This window comes from Crotalus tigris, unplaced genomic scaffold, assembly GCF_016545835.1.
Source record: "Crotalus tigris isolate CLP2741 ecotype Arizona unplaced genomic scaffold, ASM1654583v1 scf7180000019648.599848, whole genome shotgun sequence".
NCBI lineage: Eukaryota > Metazoa > Chordata > Lepidosauria > Squamata > Viperidae > Crotalus > Crotalus tigris.
The window spans coordinates 19,964-39,425 of NW_024097640.1; the positions used below are offsets into that span (position 1 = coordinate 19,964).

Consider the following 19,462-nt stretch of genomic DNA (forward strand, 5'->3'; position numbering starts at 1 on the left):
AATGTAGCAACTCATTTATTTCTGTAATGTTTCCTACTTCCAGGGGCTTGACTAAATGCTTTTTTTTTTCCTAGCCAGAGAGAATGTTGGGGGGGGGGATGGACAAAGGGGCTGTCGACTCTACCTGTGCATCATCAGGAAAACAGAATAGAATGGGACTACGTTTAGTAGGGCAAAAGAAACCTAGCAAACGAAAGTCTGAGTTTGAAAAAAGAGTCCATCTGGTTGGGATGTGGAGGAAAAAAACTTTCCAGAAAAACATCTCTCCAGTCCAGAGAATCCCTTCTTGCATTCTGTCTTCCTTCCCCCCACGAATGACCTAGACTGGAGAAGGTTGGGAAGAATTCAATTCTGCAGTTTATTTGAATTTCCTTCTGGTCAGCTGGCGAAAAGCACAGACTGTTTTCTCTCATTCTCTGCAGCTCCAGGATTTTAAGGCTAACAGAGAGTACGATCGCGGGCCAACTTCAAACTGCTTTGGAGGGATGGAGGTCAAACACTGCCAGTGTGCACGTGGCTCCATATACTGGTTTTGATTTTTAACGATGGTTGGTTTTTAGCAGGGCTTTTTTTGTCATAGAAGGGCACCTTTTTGGGATGAAACTTTGTAGGGTAGACAAGGCGGGTTGTATGACGTATGTGAGTTCCGGCACCTTTTTTTTTTTTTTTACAAAAAAAGCACTGGTTTTTAGAAAATTATAATCCGATGAACCAATCAACAATCGTGTTTAGGCCAGGAACCTATAATTAATTGACAATGGCGGCTATTTAAACATTTTTGGACGATTCTCCGCCTTCAAGGTGTATCGCACAAAACCAAAATTCAAGAGTTTCCGGAAGAAATAAGCAGCTACTTAACAGCTCACTCGGCTCAGCAGCCCCGTCAGGCCAAATCGCCGTCCGCCACAGCTGTCACGAAAGCAGTGACGCCACGGCTGAACAGCCGCCTGGTGGCGCTGTCGATCAATCCCGGCGGCCGGGGTCAGAGCTGCGCACCGGACTAAGAGGCCGTTTCGTGAGGCGAGAGGGCGGCGGGAGGGGGGGAGGAGGAGTCCCCAGACCTGGCAGCTCTTCCCGCCGCCCGTGGAGCGAGGTCGGTATCCTCATCAGCCTCCTTTGCCTTCGTCAGAGGGATGTAGGGGGGGGGGGATTTTAAAAACCAGGCAGGCGCAGCGTCCCAGGCAGGGCGAGGCAGTTGCTCTCCCGGTTTGGCAAGTTTCCCGGAGGATGACCGAAGAGGAGCCTCTGCCGGCGCTTACTCCAATGCGCTTCAGCAACTAGGAGTGGGAACCGCCGAGGACGGGAGGAGCAGCCGTTCGGCTCATCAGCGCAACCAGCAGCGTTTCCGAAGCCGGAGCTGAAGGCGAGGAATGGCAACCCAACGCAACAACGCAGACTGGATGGGCTCTCTGCCGCCCGTCCTCTGCGCCCTGCCGCTTTCCAGGCTGGCCATACCAGGTAAATGGCGAGCGAACCGACCTTGGCTGCCTAGGCGTCCTCGTTGCATCTCTGGCGGGCGCGGCCTGCATCACAGAAAGGTGAAATATGCTTGGGCAGTTTCTGGCAAAAATTTAGCAAAGGGCACCTGCCCTCATGAGAATACCCTCCAGATGTGCTGACCTGCGATATCCGTGATGGATAGGGCCTGTGGGAACCGGAGTTTTGTTACACCTGGAGGACGACAGATTGAGGAAGAAGGCCAACCGAGTTAAAGAATCAGGAACTCTGGGAGTTGTAATTTAAACATCTGGAGGGGAGGGGATGGTTATGATAATTACGGTATGTGAATGCAGGTGCCATTGATCTAATTGAGGTCCAGAAGTTAGGATGGATTATTGGGTAGATTGAAAATCTAGTTATCTTGAATTTGGGCACTTTTGCCCTTAAGGGAAAAAAATTAAATAATTGGAAAATTATTTAATTATTTGTGATTTGTGATTAAAAAACAACTATCAAATGGATATCTTTGGAATGGAGTAGTTAAAACATTTTATAAATGTTTCCTTCCTTGATAAAATAAGTATATGCATTTTATATATTATTAAGGTTTACAGAATACAGGTGGGGGATTTGAGAAGCTTTTCCCCAGAATAAGAATTTGATACATTTTGTTAAGGTTATTACAGCCAAAGAACCCCAAGAGCAAACATAATAGCAAAGAAGAAAACTAACTCAAATAGTTTTCTCCGGCATCCAAATGGAGCAGCCAGAAATTTGGCTACAACAGACTACCATTAAACCTAAATTTGGTGAAAAGAAAATTTGAACATACGTGGTTTAAATTAAAGCCAGTTTGGTCTAGTGGTTAAGGCACCAGGCTAGAAAGCAGGAAACCATGAGTTCAAGTCCTACCTTAGGCATGAAAGCCAGATGGGTGACCTTGGTCCAGTCATTGACTCTCAGCCCAATTCATCTTAAAGAGTTGTTGGGGGAAACGGGCAGGAAAGTATGATGGATATGTTTGCTGCCCCAAGTTATTTGCAAAAATAATAAAGGCAGAATCTAAATAAATAAATAGGTCTGGTTGAAAAATCAGTAAAGAGTATATTTATTTTTCCTAAAGTTAGAAAGCAGCTAAAAGATCAGCCAAAAACAAAATCAGACATTGCCAGTCTGGAACAAATATCTATTTGAAACAATGAGCATTGCTTTCTCATTGGACTACAAATAATATTGGGGTAGATTTATTTATTTATTTACTGTATCCAAAAGAACATCAAGAAAGAGATGTCTGTTATTTCAGAGGCCTGTTTGTACAAAAACTTTGTCCATTGCTTCCAAAGTCTGCTAACTGAGGATCTGTTAGATCAAGTTTTTCTGTATCTAAATATTCAATTATGTATAGATGATATTAAATATAGAGAATACCTTTTCTACTTCTTAAAATAAATAGATGTGGCTTAATAGTGCTCTAAAGGAATATATTTATTCATAATAAAGTATTCAGTAACACTTGTATCTTTTTCATAAAAGCTAATCATTAGCTTGAATCAAACAACATTCCCATATTATATTAGACTGAGAACATGTAATTGCAAATGTAAGCTTTTTAAGAGGATTGGCCTTTACTTAGCAATAACCATAGTTGACTTCAACTAATCTCAGAGTACCAGATTAGATTAATCATTTGTTCTTCTTTAAGTCTAGTCACTTTTAACAACTGGAAAATCCATAGCTGGCACACGGTGAGCTTTGATTTGTGTTTTATTTGCAATTAACAAACAGAACATTAGCAGAACCTACTGCTAAAGATATAAATGAGGAAATGTGCTGGTGAGTCATAACAGTAACCAATACAAACAATTTATTGAATGCTGTTCAAAATCCTATTTGAAATATTTTTGACAAGCAAATGGGGCTAGAGAGTATATCATATTAAAAGTAATCTGCACTCACTACCGTGTAGAAAATCTACATTATAGAGAATGAAGAGAGAGTGAAAAGGTTACTTTTAATTCACATATCAATTTTTCCAGATTTAAATCCAATTACTTTTTTGTCCTGAAACCTTCTCATTTGAAGTGAAATGTAAAGCTACTTTTCCTGCAGAATTGGAAGAAAAAATATTTATCACAAGGATTTATTACAAGGATTTTATGTCTAGTTCATGTAGCTGTAGTCTTTCAGACTGCTATTAGAGAAAGCTGCACATGGATGTAGCAGATGAAATAAGCACTGAGAGATTGAATGTAGAATAAGCCAATTAGAATGCACCCTTCTGTTTCATTCCTATAAGCATCTACTTAAATTTAATAATTACCAGAAGAGCAAGAACAGTATTTAAGTACTTGACACCAACCATAATGCGTTTTAATAGGACAAGCTATCATAGCATCTACATTCTCAATGTTCAAGCCATCAAAGGGATGAAATTGATAGAACACTAGAATCTGTTTTAAAAGTTATTGGCAGATCCCAGCACTTGGCTTTTAAAACAATGATTTGTCTATCTACAGTATCTCAAATATCAAATAACGTTTTTAATTTTTTATAATTTAGAAGATTAACAGAGGGATAGAATCAAGAACACATGAAATGTTAATGCCACTTTACAATGCCTTGGTAGGGCCACATTTGGAATACTGCATCCAGTTTTGGTCACCGCGATGTAAAAAAGATGCTGAGACTCTAGAAAGTACAGAGAAGAGCAACAAAGATGATTAGGGGACTGGAGGCTAAAGCATATAAGGAATGGTTGCTGGAATTGGGTATGTCTAGTTTAATGAAGAGAAGGACGAGTGGGGACATGATAGCAGTGTTCCAATACCTCAGGGGCTGCCACAAAGAAGAGGGAGTCAAGCTATTCTCCAAGGCGCCTGAAGGCAGGACAAGAAGCAACGGATGGAAACTAACCAAAGAGAGAAGCAATCTAGAATTAAAGAAAAACTTCCTGACAGTTAGAACAATTAACCAATGGAACAATCTGCCTCCAGAAGTGGTGAATGCACCAACAATGGAAGTTTTTAAGAAGAAACTGGACAGCCATTTGTCCGAAATGGTATAGGGTTTCCTGCCTGAGCAGGGGGTTGGACTAGATGACCTCCAAGGTCCCTTCCAACTTTATCATCATCATCATCATTATTATTCAAAATAAGCCATTGGTATGAATATATCCACTGCTGGTAAATATTTCAAATAAGCAGTACCTCTTTTTTAAAAATCTATTTTATTAATAAATCCCAACAGTAAAAAGCATGCATAGACTATAAATAAAAATTAATACATTTCTTTCCACCCCCATATTCTCCATGTACTCTTTTATTCCTTTATTTAGGAATAATACTTCTTATTGGTTGTTCTTCCTGTTCTAAAGGAAGGTTGATGGTATCCACTATGTCTGTCTCTTTTTACTTTTCTTCTAGTAAAGATACTATACTAATTATATATATGTAATTCTATATGTGTTCAAGAAATACTGCACACTATGAACTCTTAATATTACATCAGGAAGATTTATTTCTGTTTTGAGTACATTATAATCTACTTGATGTGCTGTAATTTACCGTGCCTATGATGTATGTGAAAATATGTTAGCACATAATGTTCTTATATAATTGAATGTGACTAAGCTGCATATTAATTTCTATGAATGTTAAGAATGTATCATAGTACACGTGGAAGATATCTGTCATTAATGGCTTGCTATTTGATAGTTACCTATTATTTGCTTGCTCATAGATACTTTTTTGAGCAATGTTTTTACAATGAAAAAGTTGAAATATTGTGACAATTGGCTTCTCCAGTACCCCAAATTACAGAATATCAATAACTAACGGAAGGTAAAGAAAAGTGAAAGGTCATATTTTGGTTTGATTGACTGATTAATTGGGAAATATTGTGGTTTGATACTTGTAAAATGTATTAGAGGTCCCATGAATTTCAGTTTCCAAGGAAATGTGTACTTAAGCACATTTTTTAAAATATGATTTTTGTCATAGTTATGATAGAGTTGACAGTTATGTACCCATGGCAGGGCCACCTGGTGTGCACATTGTGCTCTGCACAAGATTGCCACATAAAGCAGGGCAATACTTGCAACTTTAAAAAGAAATACTCAAAAGCTGAATGCCACAGTCATATAGAAAGAGACTGCATGAGAAAGAGATACAATATTTTAAATACTAAAAATGGTTGGGGATAGTGGACTTCTGCACAAGAGTATACCACCAGTGGCCCTAACTAGTTGTATGCAGAATATTTCAGATTAGAATGATTTTGTGTGTGCAGTTCCATTTCATCTTCCAAACATTTTTTTTCAAGTGTGAAATATTCATGTCACATTCCAAATAGGCAGCTTCAGTTATCCTGAAAGTGTTCTGAGGTCAGAGGGCTGTTTCAAAATTTAAATATTCAACCTTGTGCTCAAAATACCCTACACACAAAATGTTTGAAACAGTACATTTTGAATACAGATTATGCTATAAAAAACTTCTTCCACTACACTCTTTACTGAAATATTTTTACGGCTTCTTAAATCTGTTAATTTTTGTTGTTCAAAAAGACCTGTAAGCTGATTCTAGAGCAGTTCTCAACCTTTTTAATGCCACAACCCCCAACCGGTCGTAAGTCGAGGACTACTCAACCGGTCGTAAGTCGAGGACTACTCAACTGGTGCAGCACCGTTTGCAGAATGGGACTTTTGGCGGGCCCAGCAGGGCAGAGACAGCCTGGACAATTCCTATTGGCTTTTGAAAGCCAATAGAATTAGACTCTATTCAAGAGAATCTATTCTATTGGCTTTCAAAAGCCAATAGAATAAAAGGGAGTAGCACAGCTAAGGAAAAGGGGGAAAAAATGGCGGACTGCGTTGTTTGGCAACCCCCGTGAAATGGGGTCCCGACCCACAGGTTGAGAACCACTGTTCTAGAGCTTAGACATTGGGTCATTTGTTTAATTTTAAGTACATGTTTAGAAAACATCAGCATCAACACAATCCCTTGACAAACTTCAGTTCTTACTTCTTTCCCTTGAATAAATTATTCATTTATTTCTTTTCTTTGTTTTTTGATTTTAGCAGTTAGCATCCCATCAAAGAACCAATCCTTTTATAACTGATCCTTTTATCTCCTGAACCTTTGATGAGGAACGTTGTCAAATGTCTTTTGAAAATCCTGGTAAATGGTATTGATAAAATTGCCCCCATTCACTTGCCTGTACAAATATTAAAAAATTCCCAAAAGGTTAGTGAGGTAGAATCTATATGGATTGTCCTGCAGCAAGGTGGCTGCACAGTCAAGCCAGTTATTTAGTCATCTATTAAATCTTTCCCAAGAATTATTATTATTTAAATGTGTATTCTACCCAACAGTCTTGCAGCACTGATCTGTCTTCATCCAGTTTTGGTTTGTTGTTTTGCACAGAAGTGACCAATTATTGAAGTAGAAAATTTCAAATTAATTATCCCCCTTTGATATTGCTTGGTATATCCCATATTTAATTATATTTTTAATATTATTTATTACTCAGTTAAATCATAATTATGTAATTGCTAGGCTTTAAAGATTTGCCCTGTTAGCCAAATGAATGTAGTCTATAAAATTGCATTTCTGTTAGTTTTATTTGTATATATGGCAAATTAAATAATCTACATATATTTGAATATAATATTAATACAATACAACTTTGTGGTGATACGGTATACATTGTAATAATGCACTACTCCTGGTATGGTACTACACTGTTTCTTTGCAAGTAATTTGTAAAAGGAGGCTCAAAATATTCAATACAAGAAGTACTCAACTTACAACCACAACTGAGCCCAAAATTTTTGTTGTTGAGCAAGATAGTTGTTAAGTGAATTTTTGACCCATTTTATGACCTTTCTTGCCATAGTTGTTAAGTGAATTACTGCCGTTAAGTTGATAACACGATTGTTAAGTGAATCTGCCTTCCCCACTGACTTTGCTTGTTAGACGTTCGCAAAAGGCGATCCCATGACCTGGGACATTGACCGTCATAAGTATGAACCAGTTGCCAAGCATCCAAATTTTGATCACATAACCCACGGAGGTGCTGCAACGATTGTTAGTGTGAAAAATGGTCATAAGTCACTTTTTTCAGTGCCATTGTAACTTTGAACGTTCACTAACAAATGATTGTAAGTCGAGGACTGCCTGCATAAGAAACACATGCCAAAAGAATTATAATTACTGGGAGGAGATAAGAAGCTTAGCCTAGATCTGTTCTGAAAGCTGTAAAGGGTGAACGTCATCTATTTCTTATGAGATTATTTTTAGGTACATCTGAAATTTGATTTACGCTAAGATTGGATAGTTCAAATATCAGTATATTCCATTGTTTGGTCTCTTTGGTCTGACATTTCCACCTCATTGTCTCATCACACTGGAATAGTATAAAATTAGGAATCCCATTTGGAAAGGCAAGGAGTACATTTTTAAAATAATGTGTTTGTATGTGTGTGTGAATGCATGTATGTATGTAATGATTCTAATTACTGCTGGTAATTAGATTTGCAAGAATAATATATTGCCTTTTCCCCCCAATATAGGTTCTCATGACTCCTTCAGCTACTGGGTGGATGACAGCTCTCCTGTGGGACCAGATCAAGCCATAGCAATTCGGCGGTTAGCTAAAATTCCTTTGGTAAAAAAGCTAATGAAGAAATGGTCAGTAACCCAAAATCTGACATTCAAGGAACAGCTTGACAGTGGAATACGCTATTTTGATCTCCGTGTATCATCCAAACCAGGTGAAGCAGGACAGGAAATCTACTTTATACATGGCTTGTTTGGAGCCACAGTATGTGATGGACTTGTGGAGATAAACAACTTCTTAACCCATCATCCTAAAGAAGTAATTTTCCTGGATTTCAATCATTTCTATGCTATGGATAGCAATCATCATACGTACCTTATCAGCAAGATTGAAGAAATATTTGGATCAAAACTCTGCACAAAAGAATGTGTAGAAAATGTGACACTGCAAAATCTTTGGGAAAAGCAACAGCAGGTAGAGGATTTTTTTTTATCCTATTTAATTGGATCTGAATCTACATTTTTATACTTTAAACTACTTTTAGATGGCCTTTGGGAATGCATCTTCGAAGGTGATAGGATATGTTTGAAGAAGGAAATCTGAAAGCGCAGCAGATAGTAGTTTTCAAGGATCTAGAAATTCCCTGGGTTATCTTACTTGCATCTTAGCACTGAATCTCTCTGTAACTCTTCTTCCATTCTATAATATCTGTGACTTCTTGTCTTTCTAGCTGAACTCCTTTTCAGGTGGATGTTTAATTGAATAGAAATTACCTTGAATCAGTCCATCACCGTGTATTACCATTTTTAAAAAATCTGGAGCCTTAAAATGAAAAATGATATCTGTCATGGTAAAGCTAATAGAAGATTCTTCTCTATGTCAACCTTACAGGGATAGATCAGATCAGTAAATAGACTACAGGTAGTCCTTGACTTATGATCACAATTGAGTCCAAAATTTCTGTTGCTTAGCGAGACAGTTAAGTGAATTTTGCTCCATTTTACTACCTTTCTTGCCATAGATGTTAAGTGAATCACTGCAGTTGTTAAGTTACTAACACGGTTGCTAAGTGAATCTGGCTTCCCCATTGACTTTGCTTGTCAGAAGGTCACAAAAGGTGACCCCGGGACACTGCTATCGTCATAAATATGAACCAGTTGCCAAGCATCTGAATTTTGATCATGTAACCATGGGGGTGCTGCAATGGTTGTAAGTGTGAAAAATGGTCATAATCCACTTTTTTTGTGCCATTGTAATTTTGAACGATCATTAAATGAACTCTTGTAAGTTGAGAACTAGCTGTTCCCTCTGGATTATCAGTCTTGAATTTCTCAAATTATTTCAATTATATGAAGTAGCTATCCTTATTCTTCCTCTATTAACAATAGCTTTCTTCCTCTCTCTCTCAAAAATAAATCAAAAAGCAGCAGGTGCCAAAGCTGTCCACCAGGTGGCAGTATTTGAATATAGATGCTAGCTGTAGAAGTTTGTTTATTCAGTTTGATGCTGCCCAACTATAAATGACTTTGAGCAGCTCACAACAGAAATAAAAGCAATATTGTAAAACAATCAACAGAACCAGATTTAGACAAAAAATAAAAAGAGCAAGATGGTGAACATGGCAAACCTCAAGAGCTAGAAAGTTGAGAGATATGCTTCCAAATTAATGTGATGCATTTATTCATAATTGTAACCAAACATTTATAGGTGATAATTCAACATTATCCCAGCCATTTGTTGTGGGACTGCCTTTCTTCCAGAGAAAAAAAGAAAAGGATACCCAAATGAGGGAAACCTATAATTAAATATAGCTTTCACAATGAAGTATGGCATAGGAGATGTTATTGTTTCCCCCAACTCTCTCAAAAGGAGAGTTGTTAAAATATAATAGCAACAAGTAGAACAAATAATGAGATACTTAATGTAACCCCACCTATTGTGTAAGAGCTCAACAAATGGGTGATATTCTTTCTTTTCATTCCCCTTAATCTGTGATGACATTAATTCTGTTTGCCAATAGATTAAGTATTTGAAGGCAGATAGTGCTGAATGATTATTCCAAGACTAAAATGCAGGGGTCTTCAAACTTGACCCTTTTATGACTTGCGAACTTCAACTCCCAGAATTCCTCAGCCAGCATGCCTGTTAAAATGGAATGGAATGGCAACTCGTGCAATCCAATTCAGTATCATTTTCGTTGTTATAAATATAATAGAATTATATATAGCAAGTTTTATTAAATATTGAAATCTCTTCAAATTGTTTCCACAATTTTGGAACGTCCATTAGATGATAGTGGTAGTAACCAGTTATGACTTTATCTAGTAACGCTTGACCTGATATTGGTCAGATTTTACTTTTAATATTTTAATATTTAATAACAGACAATAATCTTTTCCGTAATGTTGTACTCTTTCCCCATTGCTTATAAGGCAAGGTTAGAGAATGATATGAATATAAATGAATTTAACCCAGGAAGAGATTTTGGTTGCCTTATTTTTACCTCCCTTTTTTCAGGTTCTTGTTTTCTACCATCATCCTATATGTGAAATATACCCTGTTCTGTGGACAGGAAATAAAATGCCAGCTCCCTGGGCAAACACAACTAATGTGCATAAACTACTGCAGTTCTTAGAGACCACCCTGAATGAGCGAGCAAAACATGGAACTTTCCATGTTTCCCAAGCTATTCTCACACCAAGAGTGAACACTGTTGCACGACACCTCAGCCAGGGCCTGAAAAACGCTCTTGTTCACAGGTAAATATCTGCTTAAGTTTTCTATCCAACTATTAATGATTAACTAAATAAAGTGGCCCACCTTGTAAAATCATTAAGGGTAGAATCCTTTGATTCCTGGGAGATTATGGTAAAGGTCATTGGGAACTGATAAATGACATTTAGTCACCGTGGAAATGAAATGTTTGAGAAAAGCTGCTGAAGTGGCCGAAAAAGATAAAATGGAAATGAGATTGTAAGAGAAAAAATTGGCATAGAACCAATCTTAAACTACATAGAAAAACAGCAAAATAAAGTGGTTTGTTCACCTGGAGAAGATATCTTGGGATTCCATGCCATACAAGGCATATACAAAATGAAGAGAAGTTCAAAGAACACAATCCATTGTCTCTCATGAGGGACAACATCAAAGACCCATTCCAACAGCCTCAGTAGTTGAGGCTTCCAAAAGAGCAAGAACCAGAACTTTGTATCTCCCTCAATACCCGAAGCAGTAAAAGAGAAAGTAAGAAGATTGGGAACTGTCCTCTGGAGATACCTGCCAATTGGGGTTGGGCAGAGAGAATATTCCACCTGTTTTCCTCTTCCATTAGAACAGGGGTGTCAAACTCAATTTCATTGAGGGCCACACCAGCATTGCGGTTGCCCTCAGGGGGCCGGGTAGGTGTGGCCAGGGTGGGTATGGCCTACTGCGTGGGCATAGATGGAATGGGTGTGGCCTACTGGGTGGGTGTGGCCAGCTCTACATCGTTCAAGGGTTCCTGTGGGGGCCTGGGCAGGAGTGGGATAGATCTGAGGTCTCTGGCAGAAGGGGGTGGGACCAGGGCAAGTGCCAAGGCATGGTCCATTGGAGGAGTCTCACTATTCCTCAGGCCATGCGGGGGGGAGCTTATGGAGCTAAGACTGAATGCATTTCAGCATAAATGGCCACCACAAAATTGTACATTGGCTCCCAGCTGGCCTGGGCCAGGGCCAAGGCAGAGGGGGCCGTTCCCTCACTGTTTCCAGGATGGCTTCGCGGGCCACATGAAACCACTTTGTGGGCCACATCTGGCCCCCGGGCCTTGTGTTTGACATGTCTGCATTAGAACCAATTAAAAGAAACCAAGAAAAATAAAAGAGGAAAAATGACCAATTTTCATTCTTAAGTTTCAGAAGACTACATTAAGCAGATTTTATGTTAGGATCTTTCAGAGATAAATTTGTAATGTGATGAATGTATACATAATGTGTACATTCATAATGTATACATACAGTACATCATAATGGCTCATTAAATGAATGACACATAGAATAATAGCTTTTTAGATTGGGAATAACTTTTTTGTGACTGAAGAATTTTTTATTTCTGTACCTTACTATGAATGGCAGGCAATAGAGGTGACAAAACCAGTTATTTCCATGCAGAGGAAATGTCCTCTGATTACCTGAAACTCATACATGATCTTCTATTATAAAATATAAACAGGCATTATCTTCTGGGATAAAAATAAGGCTCTGTCTTTCCTGCTTCTTTCTGGCTCAAATTGAAGTGACATGACACCCGAGACAAATTTCAAAAAGGTAGTTTTAAAACTATCACCAGTTTTCTTTTGAAGGAGAAACAGACACTTGGGTGAAAAAAGGTTTCAGAGGTAGAAACAAAGAGTAAATTCTTTCCTCTACTATTCAGCAAACGCTGGAAAGGAGCAAGGAGAAGGAAGTTGCCAAACTTGTAAAGCTCCCAGCTCCTTCTAAGGCAGGGGTTCTCAATCTTGGCAACTTTAAGCTTTGCTGGCTGAGGAATTCTGGGAGTTGAAGTCCACACGTCTTAAAGTTGCCAAAGTTGAGAACCCCTGTCTAAGGTTTGCCTCTTATGGACGTTAATGTAAGAGAAGACACATATAACCTCTAGGCATGGAAGTTTTTTCCTCAACAATCTTGGCACTTACGGATCCATTGTGATATATAATGATACAATCTGTTTCCTTGTTGGCCATTTCTCTGTAGCTGGAGCAGCATAGAAGATAGTTCAGAAAAAGATAAACTTCCATTTCCTTATGCTCCCTGCTTAAAGAGATATTGGACCTCACTAGTAAGCAAGCAAGAAAAGACGAGTCTTGTTTTCTCTTTCTGGATATCTGAGCAAGAACCAATGAACAAAAGGGAATTTACTCTGGGAAAAAACCCTTGCCTTTTTTCATTTACTATTTTTGTCTACTCATTCAATCCATGTAGCTCAGTGAGATGGAAGATCAGACTAGGAAAAATAAGAAATTTAAATTTAATAATTGTTCCCATCAATGGCCTTTTCTTCATTCAAAGTAAAGATTACAGTGTAAAACTTGCACTTTTTCCAGTGATGATTTAACCTTACATATTATTTACCTTAGTGACACTTTTTAAGATAGTTGGAGAGTTAGTTCAGCAGGATTTCATCCCACCCACCCCCACCCCCCAAAAATAGCATTGAATGCAGTATTTACTAGAAGCTATAAATTGGACTGCAGCTTTTGCACAAATATATAACCACAAGATACAGTGAGCAAAAAGGAAAACAAAAACAGAATTATCCCCTTCTGCACCCCTCAAGGAAAATAGTAGGTGGCTGTAAAAATGAAAATGTTATTGGTAACTATAACATGGTTTATTTGGTTTTGATGTAACAACATATATAGACTCAGTCAGTACTGGTTCATAAGCAGTTGGTGTCTTCCAGATATTCTGGACCAGTTCCCATCCACCCCAGGGTCATCAGCATGACTAATAAATAATGAGGGAGTTTGACACCCCTGATCTAGGCTAATGGCTGTACGAGTCAACAAAACCCACTATTGAAGCAGAATTATGTATAAAGCCAAACTAAGAAATAATCCTTAACTTTATTCTGAAGACATGTTGACAAATTAATGGTTCTGTTTTCTTCAATTACAGTGCCTAATATAGTCTATTAACACTTTAATCTCTCATTACTTTTAATTTATTGCAGTACTAGATTGGTCAATTATAGTAATATAGCAAGTAACATACTATAACGACAGTGGACAGAAAAATAGTCTCAGCAGTGGCAATACACAGGATGCTCAAACCTATCTTCATTTCTATCAGAGTTAAAGATCCATTGTTATAACTACAAATTTCTCTTTGAAAAATAATTGCTGTACATTTATAAGGTACTAGATGGTGCTAAATTGCTTTCCCTTTTTTAAAATAACCAAATGTGCTGTATCTTTATTTTAATAGCAAAAACAATACAACTATAGATAATATTACAAATTATGTGATACAGAAATATTAAATCAATAAAAAGTAGACAAACCAATCAAATATGATTTATTTTGCTTGTATTACCTCATTCCTACTTTAGGATGAATAGCTGACATAAAACGTGATTGTAAGCACAAGTTACATAGATACATAATGAACTAGGCAATGTTTAATTTGCTTGAAAGAGGTTTCTGGATAAAAGAGTGAATTTAAAAAGGCTTGTCATTCTTCGCATATCAATTGTATCTCTAGTGATTTGCTTCTCAAATCCAAACACTTGAAAGCAATGTTACAGCAACATCTCTCACTTTATTGTAGGGAAGGACAAAAATAATAACTTAAAAAAACACAGGCAGGAAAACAACTTTCTTAAATTACATCACCTGCTTAAATATTTTCCTAACACCTTTATATCTCATTAAACCATAATGTAGTCTAACCTAGGATTAAATAGTTTAACCTATTGTTAAACTATTACTTGGCATAGTGTGCGAATTAGATCTCAGGTTCATAGTATTTATTTTGAATGCTTAAATGCTGTTAGCAAGATGTAGATATTAGGTGGCATATCAACATTAAAAAGTCGATATTAGAATTTTAGAAACAATATAAAAATAATGTTGATAAACAATGTAGTCTGCTTTTAATATTCAGCTATCTTCTGAGTGCATAGATAACTTTAAAAATAATACTATTGTTTATCTACTATGTACCGCTAAAATCCTATTTATGGAAAATTTAGATGGTGTTGCAATGCATTTGTTAATTTCTTTCCCTCTTCTTGACCTATAATATATGAGGGCCTCAAATGTGGCATGCTTTTCCTGATATTTTTTTTAAAAAATGATGAAGTGTAATATGAAATACAAATAACGTTCTTATTTCCAAGAAGTATTGTAGATTATCTACAGTGGAATCCTTGGTGCTCTCTGATCTTGATTATTTTCTTGCAAACGTTTCATTACCCTACTAGGTAGCATTTTCAGTGCTAGCACTATGAAGCTTATGGCGGACCAAGAACTCCACAGTTCAACCCTGAGATACAAATATTCTCTTCTATTATGACATAATCTACAATATATGTAGGTGATATATTATTATTTATAACATAAAGTGTGTCTCATATATCTGTGATATAATATTTTCCTTTATTTCTCATAGAAATCTTCCTTTCATTTTGAACTGGGTGAAGTTGCAGAAACCAGGAATCATGGGAGTTAACATCATTACTTCAGATTTCGTGGAACAGGTAGACTTTGCAGCTACCATCATTGGATTAAATAATCTCCTGTTAGAAGGTAAAAAAAAAATACTGATTGTTTAAAAGGGGGATTCATTTGGGAGTATTTAATGTATATCAATTACTCTACTTCAAGACTCCCAACCATTTTTCTGTTTGACACAGTATGAAGACAAAATGCTTACGTTGACCTCAATACATAGATCTAAACTTGCAGGATAGTACGTCCTTCTCTGCTGCGCATAGGAACATTCGGCCTGCCTCTGTGGAAATACAGGATGTGATGCTGGCTGACCAACTGGAGCTCAGCTGTACAACACATGGAAATTATTAGCAGAGGCCTCGTCATGGACTTGAGTATGTACATCCTGCATCTCATGAAACCCGGAACTGTGGCTCAAAGGATAATAATAAATTATAAGCTCGAATTCATCAGGTTAGCCAACAGTTTACCTCTCTAGATACCTCAGGCAGAAATATGTGCTGCACTTGTTTCATTACTACTGTATTGTGTGTATTCTGTTACCTCGGTCATTCTTTAGGGAAATATCATTTCTATTGTTTGCTGTGATCTTTGATAAACACAGTAATATGTGTGAATTTTTAGAGTTAATTATGTGTTTAGACCTCCATTTTTTACTTGAACTTGCATTTTAATTCATTATTTTGGAGAACCCGAACTGGGTACAAAGAAGAATTATTTTAAATGCAACACTATTTATTTTGTGGATTTTTTTTTTAAGTCCTAGATTTAGAATCACTTCTGAGAAGTAAGAGGCTAATACCACCTAACCCTCATCCCATTCTGGCATAATTCACTTCTAACATGTTGGAATTTGCACAGAAGAATGTAAATAGGAAATGGCACTCCAGGGTACAAAGTATCTGCCATTTTGTAGAATTTATTAATGCAATAATTTTCAAATTGTAAAACAATATTTATGTGTTTATTTTTTTGTAAAAAGCAAAATATACCTTCCTATTTAATCCATTCTGGGCAATTGATGGTAATAAAAGTTGCTGGCATGCCATGCAAAGTTATTATTGCTGCAGTTTCATATGCATTTTTCCCCTGAGAATAAATCCTACTAAACTAAGTAGAACATGTCAAAATAGATATTCTAGAGACTATAGCCTACACTGAAAGTTTACTACTACACCGTTGTTTAATTTAGTCTCCTTCAGTTAAGCCTCCTTTAGAGAAGGCAATCTGTAAATAGGAACCCACCAAATCTGTATCTTGATCATGGTAAGCAAAAGCAACTTAATCTATTGTGTAGTACCAATCAAAATGCAAGAAAGGCAGGCAGTTCTGAGTGCCAAGACTGGGCCAGAAGAAGAATCAATGGCAACTTTCCAATATTTGCCAGGAGTGCTATTTCCACTTTTGTGCTATTTTAATTGAAAGATTGTTGGAGGAGAATTTATAGCTATTTTCCTAAGTACCTGTTTGGAAATTTCTCATAATACATTCATAGTAGTTTGTGTTGTTAACTTGCACTGAATGTTTTAATGAGACTTTAGTAAAGAAAAGATTCGATACAAGTTTGCTTCAAGTTTCCAACAAACAAATGTTCTTCAGAAACCACAGTTGCATATCGGATGTTCTGAGTATTCTGTCTATTTCAGGGGCCATTTCAGCCACTGCAATGATGAACAGAAAATGAAGGCACTATTATATGTCATCCTACAAGACCGACTTACTTAGTTCTATAAACTTCTTTTATTCATTTATTTATTCATTATTTATTTATTAAACGGATAGGTGGCATGAACACTAGGCAATTTACAATTTTGAAAAACAATCAAAAGCATACAATATATAGTTGAAAGGAAGTCTGGAGTAGAACAATTAATTAAACAAGTAAAAGTGTCTGCCAGGGGACTGCCTGGAGATAAAGCCAGGTTTTAAGGACTTGCCCAGGAAGAAAAGAATTCTAGTGGTTTCAGAAAAGGACTTAGAGATTGAAGCCTTCTTTTAAGGAACATTTATTATCACATGGGGGAGAGATTTTTCACTATAAAGCTCAGAATTGTTTGCATCATCAGCATCCTCATCCAAATCGGTACCACTATAGACTCTAACTCAGGGATGGACCATGCTGGCTCAGGAATTCTGGGAGTTGAAGTCCACGGTTCATAAAGTTACTATAGTTGTACCCCTGTTCTAACTTATACTATTCATGGCCTAATTCAGAATTTGACAAGTTTCCTTTTTTTAAATTTGAGGTATATATTTATAATAATATGTTGAGATGAAATCATTTTCATAAGCCATTGTCTATGAAAATCACTTGATGTTTCATTATTGATGATTAAATATTGATTAAAATTTAATCCAAAGTAAATCAGTATTAATATTTAAGTAAGCTGCTGTATTAAGCAGGTTCTTTTGGCAATTGTTGATTTTATACCTGGAAAGGGATACAGATGAACAAGGCCAGTATTGTCAGGATTTTGTATGCATTTTCCATCGTTAATTTATTTTTATGTTAATTATTTATAGTGTATTCCAAATCATTACATTCAGATTCTAGTAGAGTATAGGACTTTCTTAGGAAGGGCACTGGAAAGCTGTTGGGTTGCACCTGCTTTTGTGAAGTATTTTGCAGTTCAGTGCTTGCCTTTATGAACTTTATTCATGATTTACAGACATTTGGCCTGTTTTGGCATGATTAGCTCCATCATGATCCAAAAGTCTCATAAAATGCTAGGTTATTACATAGCAGGAACTGCTTTAACAAAACAATTACTGAGGTCACATAACAGTGTGGTAGATTTGTTCACAACCTTGCTGCAAATATACCTGTCTTTCACAACAAATATATTTTTTCTTGATTTTTTTAAGATTGTTTTTTGTTGTGTTGGTAATATGATTTTTTTTGTTAGGAATAGATGGGATTTCTTCTTTGTATGGGGATTTCTTTTATTTATTGTAAACTGCCCGGCTTGTCTGAAGCAGGTTACATGCAGATTTTTGTATAAATAAACATGGTGGGCTATAAATTATTCTGCACAATTTCATCTAATGTAACACATGGTCCAAACTCAACCCTTAAGTATTCTCTACATACTTCTCTACAGCAAACCATTTCAGGGGAACACAAGTGTTGGACTCTGACCATTGAGGAAGTATGTAAATACTGTCCTATGTTTTAGAATTTCAACCTCACTCATTCACACATTCATGAGGCTAGACATTATTAGCCTTCTTCAGGTGGCCTTCCTGTCCATTAATCAATTTATTTCTCTGAAATCTGTAGAATACAAAATTATATCTTTCTTATACTAGGTGCTTCATAATTCCTGTTTTTCATTTATGCAATTTCTGTTATTTTACCTGAAGTGACTGTTAATAGCAGTGTGTTTCTTTCCCTACTTAAAGTTCAGGTCTCTCCAATAATAATTATGCCATGTAAAATAGCCAATTTTATGTAACAGTTGGATTTTTTGGTAATTTTTTTCTTATCTTTATTATTATAATACATATTTTTAAATATTGTATGATTCTCCCAGTGGTCAAGAAACAGCGAACTAATCTTCAGAAATATTTGTGTTTATTAAAGAGGATAAATAGAAATTAAAAACAGCTTGTCTTTTTTTGATTCCAATTTTGCACTCTAAATCACAGTTAGTACTGATATTTTGGTTTATATTAATAAAAGTGACAGAAGTATGGTTGCAAATTAATAAAATATTAGAATATTATGTATATTTTCTTTAAATAGTGTATCTGTTATCTCATGTGAAATCTGAAAGAACTTACTTTTGATTTTGACTTTGATTTTAATTCCTAACAACTTCTTGTTTAGAATGCCAGTTTTATTATTATATGTTTATTGCAATTCTTTTGAGTGTTGTAGAGTGAGAATATCTTATTTTATTTGTGCTCATAACATCTACAGTATTTTCTGTCTTTCACATTTATTTCATGCTTTGTTTTAAATCCTGAAAAGTCTAGATGTAATTGTGCAATCTGGATGAACAGGATAGAGTTATTGTATGCACAATAAAAGTTTTTTTGACATGTAGTACATTATAGCTTGTTTTATATTCTTTGTTTTTATTTTGAACAAAGCAACTACAAAAATATACAAACTTCCTGTGGTGATTACTAATATTGGTTTAAAAGCAATTGTTTTTAAAGAAGGGGGGGAAAAAAATACACATGCAGTAAAAAGCTGTGATTTGGGGGGTTTTTTTGTTCCACAAAGTTAGAAGATGGCTCTCTCATCCTTTCTAT

At 36.4% G+C, this 19,462-nt stretch overlaps 1 protein-coding gene across 1 annotated transcript; it reads left to right on the forward strand.

Annotated features, from left to right (window-relative positions):
* Positions 1-1,152: 1,152 nt before the first annotated feature.
* LOC120317434 (PI-PLC X domain-containing protein 2-like) lies at positions 1,153-19,253 on the forward strand. Its single transcript, XM_039364078.1, has 5 exons — positions 1,153-1,458; positions 8,009-8,469; positions 10,513-10,754; positions 15,141-15,277; positions 15,385-19,253. The coding sequence occupies exons 1-5, from the start codon at positions 1,371-1,373 to the stop codon at positions 15,387-15,389; spliced, it is 933 nt and encodes a 310-aa protein (XP_039220012.1). The 5' UTR covers positions 1,153-1,370; the 3' UTR covers positions 15,390-19,253.
* The last annotated feature ends 209 nt before the right edge of the window (positions 19,254-19,462 follow it).

Excerpts from the sequence above, each read along its gene's own strand:
- LOC120317434 (XM_039364078.1), top strand. The coding sequence starts at position 1,371 with ATGGCAACCCAACGCAACAACGCAGACTGGATGGGCTCTCTGCCGCCC. Across the intron at positions 8,470-10,512 it reads TTTGGGAAAAGCAACAGCAG|GTTCTTGTTTTCTACCATCA; the intron begins GTAGAGGATTTT and ends CCCTTTTTTCAG. Across the intron at positions 10,755-15,140 it reads AAAAACGCTCTTGTTCACAG|AAATCTTCCTTTCATTTTGA; the intron begins GTAAATATCTGC and ends TATTTCTCATAG.